Raw genomic sequence first — 13,069 nt, forward strand, 5'->3', positions numbered from 1 at the left:
GAGAGCTCTCATAGCTACTGAAAAGGTACATATTTTTCATAAGTAAATCTCTGATCTGTTACAGCTGAGTTGGTAGGCAACACAGAGAGCTGTTGTTACCCACTGTATTCTTTATCTACATGATAAAAAAAAAGTGTGATGACTCCCTTTGGAGGTTTGACCATGGGAAGAAACTAACAGAAATGGTCATAAATAGAATCATTATGCTACCAGTACAAAATCTCACAAGGTAAGTAAAGAACTTAATACACTACACCTTTTCAGCCAAAATATTGCTGAGAGGGTGAAACAGAAACACATGCTTTCCTTTCCTACAAGCACTGGACTTCCAGCACTGCTAAAGTTTGCTAAAGGTCAAGCTGAAAGCATTGTTTATTTCTCATAAAATCATAGCTGCTTAGATAGGAAATATAATAGGAAAGATACTCCCAAATTCATCAGGCAACGTCAACTTCTTCTCAATGAAAATATTAAAAGATAAAAGTAATGTTAAATTTCTAACACAAATATTTTGAGACTGGACCTAGTTTTCACTCACATAGACAATTTTATTACCAAAATTTTAAAGAGGTCAGAAACCGGTATATTGCATAAAACCCAGCACCTTCTCTGTGCAGCAAACTCAGTTTTTGCATGAAGAAGTATCCGTTACAATGGCTTGCCAAATTTTTAGGTATCTTACAAAGGTGCTGCAATGGAAACAGAAGTCTTAAGTCTTCTGAGCATAAATTAGTAAAGAAGTTCAGATCAGATGACAGATCACGTGCAAGCATCAATTAATATGGAGACTCTGTGAGTGTTGCAGACTTATCTGTGACTAAACTGAAGTGACAGAGCAGCATATCCCCAGCAAAAGAACCTGAGAAACACTGGGAATAGAGACATTCTACTCTGGCAATAATGTAATACACTGCCATTGGGGAGATAAAGTTTAACCATGACCTCAGGACTTCCTCACTCCCTTGGCCACCAATGTAACCAGACAGGATGTTACAAAAAGTGGTGTGTCAGCCAAAAACAGAGATAAAAATATTCTTGTTCAGAAACTAAAGAAAAGGCTTCTCAAGTGTTTTTATCAGCTCCCAGGTAGATTTTAGTCTTAAGAAATTCTGCGCTGCACCTTGCACAACTGTTAAGGCAGACCTGATGCTTCAAACATGCATTAACTTTGATAAACACAAAAAAAAAATTAACAAAAGAAAGGTCACCTTTACTAAAATGTGCTATCATACGAACAGCGATAAATTCTCTTCTCCTTGACAAAAAGTTAAGAGAAAAAAACTACCAAGGCTGGTTTTAATATAAAACAAAATTTTGCAAATTGATAAATCTATTTTAATTATTTCAAAAGATCAATCATTGAAATCAGCAGTCAGGTAGCCTAAGGTGGTAACCAGAATAAAGCAGTATGGCTTCATACAAGTGTGCAAGGTAAACTAGCCTGCTCAACTGAATACAACGATATAGAGACTTACTCTGATAAGAAAAAAAAAAAAAAAAAAAAAAGATACCTTTAAATCCAGAAAGACACTTTTTGAAGAACTTTAAAATTTTATGTTAAGTTCATGAAACCATACCTTAAGGTCTTGACTTAAAGCACACATTTTTTCTTTGGATATCTCAAGTTCTTTTGTCATCTCTTCACACAAAGCCTTCGTTTTCCCAAGCTATGAAAAATACAGAGGTCAGGCAGGCTTTTACAGAAAGGCTACATAATCACTTGAATATACACAAAGAATATTCTATATAAATGTAGAAGAAATAATTGTTTTCAATTCCTTTGACAATATTTATACTCCATATAATCTAAATAATGTGCCATTACAAAATAACTCTTTTATAATGATTTAAGATAAATAGCAGTAGCAGAATCCCAAACTGAGTCCACTATTAACTTTCCCATTAACTCTCAAAATAACACAGACTGAAATGCATCTGAAAATGTAAATGAATTCAGACTATGATCTGGGAAGTAGTCTGAGCAAACAAGTTTTCAAAGTCAGTGGCCATGTGCAGAAATCATCCAGCTGTGAGCATGGTCTCTACATTTTACTGAGCGCTGGACAGTACACACATACCCTAAAAAAGCAGCAATACTCCTGAGAGGTATGGCAACTACTGAACGCGCTTTGGTGCTACATGCAACCACCTTAGAGCTAGCTCATGACTATAATGTGTGCTAGCTTCACTTTCCACTTTCAAAAAAAGATAACGCACCATTATAATCTGTATCTTTGGTTAGCTGATGATTAGGTTAGCAAGACAAATGTCTGAAAGAAAGTATCGAATAAACATGTATTATAGTGCAGGTTACTGCCAGCACTTCAGTATTAAGAAGCAACTCACAAGTAAAATATCCCATTTACAAGTTACTTTGAAAATTGTATTTTTGTTTGATCTCATATCAGGAGACCTGGCAGCACTCTTACAAATAATTACAGTAAAATACAGAATGCTATTTCCAGTCTTTTTCTTGGTTTACTAGCCTTTTCTCTCTCCCCAAACATATTCTAGCCTCTGCACTACACAGAAAGTCACAAGCTTTTCTGTGAAAAGCAAAACACTTAGACACCTTTCAGACACACTAATGAACTAGATTGTTTAATATTTAACACAGTAAGTTAAAAGTGACACATCAAGTTTAGCAGGATATTTCACATATACATACAGGTGTACCCGCACATTAGTATCTCCATCAATATGCAGGGTATTGTTGAAAATCTCTCTATAAACAGAACCACTACATAATTACTCAAAACTAAACCCTTACTGCTGTGTATTAAAACATCGTGTTCTTATTGCACAGTGCCCTTCATATTCCTTTGTGCATTACTGTATTATTAAAAAGTTTTATTACTAAACATATCTATTATATAAAAAGCCAAAAGCAGTATTATCTATGGGGGCAGGGGTAATCAAGAAGGACAGAGCACTGCCCTTTCTGTGCACCATGAAGGTGCTCAGTGATCTCTGGCTCCATATGACAACTTCAGGGTCAGTCACACACAGTCCTACTGGGAAGTCTTGTGGCAGGTCATCTGTTGGTCCTGCTCTGCTTGCGATTTATTTTCCTTGACAGTTCATCCTTCTTTCTGTCAGAATACTCTCTTTGCTTTCTTAGCAGCCACCCCCTTGGTCTCCCCACTGCTGTCTCTGGCACAGTTTCACAACAAAGCACATCACTAAGCCAAAGCCTGCTGAGTCGACTTTTCAACTGTGCTGCCTATCACGTGACATCCCTCCTCCCAAATAACAATTCGCTGTGGGTAATATGTTCCTAGTTACTCTTCAGCTTCCAGACTTGGGTCTCAGAAGAGTTTCATAATGACTATACACATCAGTTCTCTTACCTCACTGGGAGAGACATAACAGTGCTTGCTGTTTACAGGAGTATAATTGTTTCCATGGTCACTTATTTTTGTGCCCGTTGAACAAACTCAAAAGGTCTTGCGGGAGACCATTCTTTTCCCAATAAAAGAGGCAAACTGACATACTTTTCTTCCATTTTTTTGTTTTGGTTTGGGTTTTTTGTTTTATTTTTTATCTTTTTTATGTTGTGACTAGCTAGACTATGTATTTGTCATAGCAAAAGATAAAAACCAGGAATCAAAAAACAGTATTGGCATTGTTAAAATCTTATCACACCTTGCCTTTCTGTATTGCCAATTTTATCCAAAGACAAGCTAATTACAAGCTTGTACAGAAAACTTTAACATTGCCGTTAACTTCTCCCGACAACCTTTAAAGCCACAATTTCATAAAACATTTACACCCACGAGGATTAATTTGTCACATTAGCAACACAAATGAGAAAATAAATGCAAAATTGTGACTTTTCAGTCAGTGAAATAAAAGGCCAGTAGGACTGCATGGAAAACAATTTTTTTCAAAGGTAAGCCTTCCAAAATTGAAATATTTCCATTATTGTCTTAGATAACTTCAGAGAGTATTGTCACAGTCCTGTTTTATTTGAGAAGATATCAAAATAGCACCAAAAGAGATTTCATCATAAACACTCTCATCTCAGAGAATTATGCCACTTTCTACATGTACAAGGGCATGCGCATTTACATAACTGATACCAATGACTGTTGAGGCTCAAGTGCTGCATATTTAGGAATATTGTGGTATACACTGCCTAACACTTAAATCATCATCTTTTAACTAATTTTAGAAGGCTTGTCTTCCTGAATGTTTACTGAAAAGAGCAACTCTAACAGGTTTAATAAGAAAACAAAACCAAACTAATTAAAAAAAAACATACAAAGGAAAAATTCTTCTCCCTGTCCCCTCAAACGTATGTGAAACTTCACTGTAAGGCAAGCTTAGAGAAACAGTAGCGACAGAGATTATTTCTTTGGGTATATGTGAAGCTGTCAACTCAACAATCCACTCTTCTGACCTTTTTCACAAGCAAAGCATATGTACTGCTGCAGGCCGAAGGCAATACATACAGAGCCAAACAGTGCAAGTGTTACCTCATTAGACATATCTTCCAGCTTGTTCTGGTAAGCTGTCAAGGTACACCTCAAAGTCTCAAGGACAGAGAGGCTTGGAGGTTTATCTTTGTCCTTATAAGTGCCTGAAGGAAAATACAGAATGAAAATTAGGCCTTAAAGCCACAGAAAGAAAACTACTTGCTCTGTATGAGAAGTATTAAAATTAGAGCTACAGTGACAATACAAAACACTGAACAGCAACCTTGTTTGCCACAAGAGATGCAGCTGAATAGCCATACTTTCACAGCGAATACCGCTGAAAAACATTTGTATAAAAGCTTTAATACAAGATACAGAACCATAAATTCTGGATTATATTTCTACCTAATGTATCTGGTATGCAGTCTCACATAAAATTTCTACTGTGGTCAAGTCTGTGTCATTCAGTCACAGCAGCCAACTTTAAAACCACACAATAACACACTTTGAAAAACGTGTTGCCTGAAGATTAGGTATGTTACACTTTTCCTGACATTATTTTGCTGTTGTGACTAAGCATGCATAGTATAATGTAGTACTTCATTTACTTAAAGCTTACTGAGCCAAACATCACATGACTATCTTATGCTTGGAGAGATCTTAAAAACCTTTTAAATTCTCTTGAATTTCATTCCAAAGGAAACAATAAAAAAAATTTATTATCTGTCTGCACAGTCCTACATAACATTTAAATTATAAATCTTAAAGCTGATATATCCATCATATACACACTACACTTATTTATTAAACCTTTAGAAGGAGACTTCTGATCCAGTTGCCTTAATTAGGGACATGTGAACATGTTTGAGCATTCCAAAGCCCATAGTACAATGTGCTAAGAAAGCAAAACAACACTGTATTGATCAAGAGGTCACAAGATGTCAGCTGATACTAAATTTCCAAGAACAAACTATTCATTTTTTTCTGCTAAGCATTTTTTTCTGTTAAGCAAAACACCAGGTTACTGACAGATTCGTTGCAGCATTATTTATATTAGTATGCAGCATTTATGAACTTAGTTTATAACAAATTATAAGGTATTTTCTACGAGTCTTAACACATCCTATACGCAAAACCCACTTTACCAACACTAATAGCATCATTATTCTGCAAAAGGAGTGAAAAAAACTGTAGCATTTGAACTCCAGAGAGGCTAAACAATCATAACTCCCAGCAGAACCAAATGATGATACAGGTGTTTATCACCTCTGAAAGGTCAGTGTCACTAAGCAATTTACCTAGAATAGCTCAAAGTCAAATCAGACACTAAACTCTAAGCCTTTTCTTTGGCTCTCCATAAAAGTTTCTCAGCTAGAGGAGGTGCACTTACAGACTTGCAGGTTGGGGTTTTTTTAAGAATCCTATGGTTAGTATTATCTAATACGCATGATACTCGAAGTGTTATAAAAAAATGACAGATTTGCACCAATGGTAGTCAGTGGAAAACTTACACATATGTACAAGTCAGAAAGTATTGCCAACAGCCATTCTCAAAGTTTGTTCAACTAATCAGCCTCTTCTTTCCCAACCCTTTGATAATACCAGAAAACAAACAGTACTATTCAGATTGGACACTAACTTTTCACTTTGAGTTGCCAGCCAACTGTTACTGTCAAAGTCACACCTAGTCAAACCAATGCAGGTTTGCAAGACTGCTTTCAGTAACAGGAGTAAGACCTGCTCTACAGCACACAAGTGAATTTAAAAAGAACGCATGTCCCAGTGACAGACTTCAGCTCTCCCCTATCAGCCACTCCACTGGACATCTACTCACCACAGCTTCTAAATGTCTACAGAGTCAGGGAAAAGAAAAATCTTCTTCGTGAGACTCCAGTGCTCTTAACCAAACCTCTGAGTCCTAGACATGCCTCAAATAGCCATGTTATCCTTAGAATCAACCTAAGAAGAATTCATAAAATCTGACCTTTTGTGAGAAGTTTAGATTTCACATTTAAGGAAAAGACTAGTAGCACCTTGCTATCATTTTTATCACTTTAACTACAGCTATAGTTAAGGATGAACAGGGCTCCAGTCCTTTCTGCTCAATTATAGGAGCAGCTTCTCACTACTAGGAAAATTTTGCAATAATCTTGTTGCACAGAAAAAAGTGCTATTCTTCAATACTTCTAGCCCTAGAGAAGTTGAAACTCACAATTCTCGTTCAGTTTAAAGTAATACCTATTAAGTCAATCGAGGGGTTGTCTTCCACCCCAGTTTTCCAACTGTCTAAAATGTACCTTCATTCCTAAACTCCCAGCCTGCAATTCTGTCACTGAAGCATGCCTCTGAACGATCTTAATTTACATCATGTTTGCCAAAACCAGACTTTTGCCAGTAAACTTTCCATTCTGGCATTCCTTGCCTTTGCTGCATCCCTATTTTCTCAGCGGCCCCGCCCACCAACAGAAATACCAGGTACCACGTTCCTGCACTTGCTGAAAACAAGCCTATGGTTTTAATACTGGCCAAACGTTGTCTGTCTTCGTATTACTGTGCAGGAGACATGGAACATAACCCAAACGACACTCTCATGCTGGAGAAGCCCTACTTCAGCAACATGGGGGAAAAAAAACCCTTACTTGAAGCATTTGCCTGTTATCACCTACGAGTTTGGGGGAAGAATTTTGAGGAAATGACAGGTTCAACAGAAGTCTGCCAAGAGGTATAGAAGTGAGTAAACTTTTGAACTTGCTGCTTCAGACTTTCTGCTAACACCTTGCTAGGATAGAGTTAATTTTCTTCATAGTGGCTCATATGGTGCTGGGTTTCAGATTAAACCAAAACAGTACTGGTGGCCTGTGTTAAACAGTGACACTAACTCAAAGCAGGTAACATTCTTAATATTTTATACTCTATTCACTTTATTTTCAGGCTACTACAACCACAATTATTTTTTTTTCTGAAATGAAGACAAATTTCCCGGAGCACAAACCCTGTTGCTGAATAACTGCAAAGTATGGCAAACTGAAAAGGGACAAACTGAAATCATGCAAATTGCCCAGTAAGACTAACAATGCTGTGGAAAATTTATAAAGGTCACTTAAAAAAGACAAGTAGTGGATTTATGCCCATTATTCCTGAACATATAAAGAAAAAGATAACATTTGAAAATAGTTTGGTGTTTAATCTTAAAAATACAAAGTCTTCTCTTCTTTTTCCTGTAGATCCCAAAAATCACAGCCCAATCAATACTTAAATGAAGGGGCTGGACCTTTAATACTGACAGATTTTTAAGGAGATGTCTCAACCACTTCAGCTGGAAAAAAAAAAAAAAAAAAAAAAAAAAAAACCAAACCCACACAAAATCACCCCAAGACAGACTGCCCAGCCAGCTGTGGCTCATGCAGCCCCTCATCTGCTAATTAGACTACAAAGATTTATTTAAAGATTTTTAGTTTTATTGGCACCTAGGCATTTCCATTTCAAATATGACTACATTAAACATTTTTTTGAAAATTGAAATAAATACTGTTACAGAATAAATTTACAAATACAACACGGTTAGGCAATAGCATTAAAAATTTAAGTTTCATGCTTTTGAAGCATAGTAAATACATAGAACAAATGTCTTGGTCAATGTCCACTCTAATATTAAAGACTCAACCCACAGCAGAGCTAAATTTGACTTTCTGCCTCAACTGAGCCTCTGCAGAGATGCTGTAGCTTAAAAAACATCTCTTTAAATCAGATCTTTCAGAGTTCACCTTAAATAAATTAATACTGAAATTATACTGTTACTGAATCCCTAATATTATAGAATCTGGTCAAAGCTATTCTCTGCGAGGTTTATCACTAGGGAGAACAGAAAACTTACTCAAAAGACAACCACTCCTCTGGAAACTGCACTTTGACAGCAGCATCCAGATCCCCCCATCCAGCTCACCCCAGAACTGCTGAAGCCCCTCTGGGCATGTGGAACTTTGCAAGACTGAGAAAAGCATAGAGTTTTGAAGAGCTTTTCAGTCTGACATATCTACAGTAAATCTAAGGTATTAACCACAGGAATTACATTCATAGTTACAGAATAAAACTGACAGCAGTTCCTAAATAAAAAAAAAAATACAATCATATAGCCCATGTGAGGAAATCAATGCATCACCGATTCAAGGCTAGGCTTTTAAGGGCAACAGAAATATCAAGGAGTTCCTTTATGCAATTTTAACAGTACCGGGTCCTCAAAAATAAAAAATATCTCCTTTTGTGAAGACACAAAGAGAAAATATCTTCATTTAAAGATGTATACAACCCATTTTTGTCTACTGTTGCTAAGTGCAGGAACATATCATTACAACTCACATAAAATAAACCCATTTGATATTAAAGCAACATTTTGCCTGTCTTCTTCCAGTTTACTTGCACTATAAGTTGGATGCATTTATTGTCTAGTATATGATTTTCTAACAGCAATTACATAGAGAAAACCTTTTAAAATCTTTATTTTAAACTATCTATAAAAGCATACTATTTTCACTTTTTAAAAAATTACTAGCTTTAACATTAAAGTTCACTTTATGTTAGTCACCATTTCAAATGTTTAAGCAGGCAGCCGTATGTTGAGTTTGATACAATAATTACATATAAAGCTAGGCAGCAGAGTGACAACCATTGACTTCCGATTAATTTTAGAGAAAACAGAAAAATATTTGTTCTGTATTAGACCAAATGAATGCAATGTAGTACTACTCCACAATCAACAGTAAAATGTATTGTGTTACATCATGTGTCCTACACAACCTTTTTGAATATATGACCTTTAAGTTGCTGAAGGTTGCCTCAGAATTTGGCTCAGTTCAGGCAAAACATCTGTTCCCTTTGCAGGTATACTGTAAGGACTTTTTTCTCAGTTGGATTTAGAGCACAGCAAGTGAGCCCTTTTCTGACCGATCATATACACCCCAGCATTTGTAAATCAAGCTCTGGGCTGACAACAGCAGGTCCACATTCCGTCACCCTTTCTCAGCTAGCAAGGCCATTTGACTGCTGTGAGAACTGCTCTTATCATGTCATCAAATCAAAGCATGTTGAGAAGGGGGAATGCAAGAGGCATCTGCAGAATTCCCACAATGTAGTGACTTTGGAACATTGACAGATGCATCTGTCATTTTATACCTTCAACTAACCTGCTGTCCGCTGGCCTGACATGGCAAAGCTGTCCAAGAGTAACTCCAGTTCTCTCATGTTGTTTTCATACGTCTCTGTTAGAAAGACCTGGTGTTTCTTGGCCTTTATTTCACAGGAGATACAAACAAGACAAGAGGGGGAAAAAAGAAACCCATTAAAACAGTAAACAGAAGAAATACAGATCACAACATTATTTTTGTTTCCCTTTAAATTTAAATTCCTGCTGTATTTCTTATTATTCCTTTTCTTGAGCCAAGAGACCTAACATGACATCACAAATAAGTAACACAGAACCTTGAAATACACTTAAAATAGAACCAAAGGCTTCAAGTAGTCAAAAGAAAAAGAAAAAAATGGCTGTACTAAAACCTAGTCTTGATCTTCTTCTGCTTTAAAAATATCTCAATAAACATTAACTAACTGCTGCCTATCTATGCAAGCAATGCAATCTATTGTTACACCCTACAAGGGCATCCAGAAAGACACCAAACTACTGGCAGACAGGCTAAAAATTCATGATTTGGCACTCAGTCAAATCCCACACCTATTCTCATTGCAAACCTGCCTTCTTTAATTCTTAGTATCTTCCATGCTTGATAGTGATTTCTTCAGTGTCAAAAACTCCTCCTTAAGCATGGAATATAAAGCAGCAAAGTCCTTCAGTTTCTATCACTGAATTTTCTTAAAAGAAAGCTGTCCACTAAGTGTAGCCTATTGTTCAAACCAAGACAATGGCTTTATTAAATAAATCATTTAAATCTATTAATTTTAAAAAATATTTATGGCTGAAAGATATTACAGCAGATTTTTTAATCACGGCAATAGAAAGACTATATCAAATCATTCCTTCAATTTATATCTGATATTAAAACTTGTAATTTTCGAAGACATGAATCCATACCCCCAGACAAGAGCAAGGTCCTCTTAAACATATCTAGTTCTGACTTCTCAAAGAAATGTACAATTTTAGCAGCTGTCAAAAAAGTAGTAACATCTCAGTAGTTCAGAAAACAAACAAAACAAAAAAAGCCCCACCAAACAAAACCCCCTAATAGCCCCTCCCCCCTAAATAAGAGGAAACTATTTAAGTAACTTCACAATTTTCTTATGACAAAGGTGATGCTCAAAGATGCCTTATTACTGATAATCACTTGCATTTTTAATCTAAAATTCTACTACCTATGAATTTCCGTTTCTATTTGGTGATGGAAGATTACCCTTTTTGTATTGAGAAAAATCCTACTGTTTTCTATCATTTCTATGAATTATTGGTTTGGTTATGCTTCGCTGCATGTGTAAGGATCCAGTCAATTTCTCAAGCGTGGGAAATATCTTTCCCAGGAAAACTGCTACATACTGGTAGCACATAACTGTCAGACTAAAAAACCAAGAAATGCATTTAATTCTCTGCAGTGTTCTTCAGTATTCAGTTTAAATATTTTATAAATTTGCTTTACTCTTTCAATTTTAATTATATGTACTGTATATCAACTAATATATTATTCATATGTGTATTTCAATGTTAGGTCCCTTGTAGCATTTACACGCCTTTCCTTGTGTGAGAGTTTGTACTGCACTTCATAAAGAATTTCCAAACCACATCTATATATTCAAAAATAACTAAGTTTAATTCTTACTCTATAAAATTATCTATATAGAGCTTGTAATTGCTGAGCTCCAGTAAAAATATTTTATGAGATGCAAACACATTAAAATAATTTAGTCCCATGCACTGATATCATCTCAAAGACCTCACATATTACAAATAATAAAACACAACAGTATGATCAGTATCACAATGAAACAAATACTCTTTTTAAATAAACCGCTCCAGCATAGACAAGGTAAGCCTAAATCTTCCCAGAAGAATCTGCTCCCATGGAAGACAAATGTGAGATTTTTTTTTAATCTCCTCATCCAATTTTTTCATTTGGTTTAGTTAATTTACCATAATTTAGTCAGTATATTGCAATCTATTCAGCTTTCACCACTCCTGTGCTTTATTTGCTAACTGCATCTACACTCCCTGAACCAGTTTCAGTCTCTCTTTTAACAGCAATAAAGATCAAAAGAAAACCCCTTGGAATAGCCAGTTTCCCCACAGTTCAGCTGTGAAGTGTGTCTTTCCTTTCTAACTCTCATTTTCAATCACTGTCCCCTTTGTCAGAAATTGAAGAAAAATACAGTAAAGCCAAGTGCTGGAAATCCAGGCACAGGTTAAGAGTCCAAAAGGGTCTGAACATACCGATCTAACTTCTCACCTCTCACTGACTGGTAACTATTAAGAAAGTGCAGAGTCATAAAGTCATGGAGTAATTTAAGCCGACAGGATCTCTGGAGGTCATCTGGTCCCACTTCCCACTCAAAGCAGGGCCATGCTTGAAGTCAGATTAGGATGCTCAGAGCCCTGTTCAGTCAAGTTTTGAGTATCCTCAAGGATGGCGTTTCAACAAGCCCTTCAGGCAACCTGCTCCAATATATCACAATCCTCACAGTGAAGTTTTTCTCCTCTTACAGGTAATTAGAATTTCCCTTTCTAAAATTTCTTTTTGTCTCATACTTTCACTGCACAGTTCTAAGGAGAGTGTAGCTCTGTCTTCTCCGTAAGTATGCATCTGAGAGTTCATGGCAGTAGGTATAACTCCCTTATTTTTTTCTTCAGTCTGAACAATCACAGCAAGTATATGTAACTCTTTAGTTTGAAAAGCATAATGGAGTCCACAAGCACAGAAGCCAAACATAATCAACTGCAGCTGCTAAAAGTTATCTTCTGCCAGATCCAGCTATTCCAGGAGATGAGAGTACTTCCCTCACAGCAAGTCCATCCATCATAATATATGTGTTAGAGGATGCCATTCCTGTACAGCTACTTGAAAGGTACTCGTATGAGTGTTCCTAGATTACTTCAAAAGGGAAATCCAGTGACAAAGTGCTAAAGCCTCTACTTAAACAGAGTTTGATTCCCAGACCACATTCATAGAAACAGGTGAAAGAACACTTGTAAAGTAAATCTTCTGCTGACTTTGCTCGACTTCCTGCACATCTGGGTGGACCATTCTTGACCTTGGAGGTGATCCTTGAAAACTACCTTGAGTATCAATGGCAGCAGGAGGCCTGTATGGATGCACAAGGAGCTCCTGATGAAATTCAAATATTAATAGGGAGCATAAATGAGGAAGCAGGCATAGGTGACCTGGAAGAAATACAGATGCTGTCCAAGCATGGAGGGATATACTTAGGAAAGCCAAAATCCACCTTAAGTTGAATCTGGCAAGAGACCTGAAGGGGAACATGAAAGGCTTCCTGAAGTACATCACCAGCAAAAGAAAAACTAGGGAAAATGTGGACCCGCTGCTGAATGACGCAGGGCATCTGGTGACTAATATGCAGAAAAGGCCTTCTCAATGACTTTTTCACCTTAGTCTTTAGTGGTAGGAACCTGCCTTCAGGAACTGCAGGTCCCTGGGATC

General features: G+C 36.6%; 1 protein-coding gene across 3 annotated transcripts in view; it reads right to left on the bottom strand.

Annotated features, from left to right (window-relative positions):
• Positions 1–13,069, bottom strand: part of CCDC171 (coiled-coil domain containing 171) — a 147,309-nt gene that overhangs the window by 94,472 nt on the left and 39,768 nt on the right. For all 3 annotated transcript variants that reach the window (XM_040580067.1, XM_040580066.1, XM_040580068.1), the window contains exons 10-12: positions 9,599–9,701; positions 4,479–4,582; positions 1,578–1,667 (exon numbers count right to left, since the gene is read on the bottom strand). In XM_040580067.1, coding sequence (XP_040436001.1) covers positions 1,578–1,667; positions 4,479–4,582; positions 9,599–9,701 — 297 coding nt within the window. The remainder of the gene's footprint in view (positions 1–1,577; positions 1,668–4,478; positions 4,583–9,598; positions 9,702–13,069) is intronic.

The sequence above is a fragment of the Falco naumanni genome, chromosome Z (genome assembly GCF_017639655.2).
Source record: "Falco naumanni isolate bFalNau1 chromosome Z, bFalNau1.pat, whole genome shotgun sequence".
Taxonomy (NCBI): domain Eukaryota; kingdom Metazoa; phylum Chordata; class Aves; order Falconiformes; family Falconidae; genus Falco; species Falco naumanni.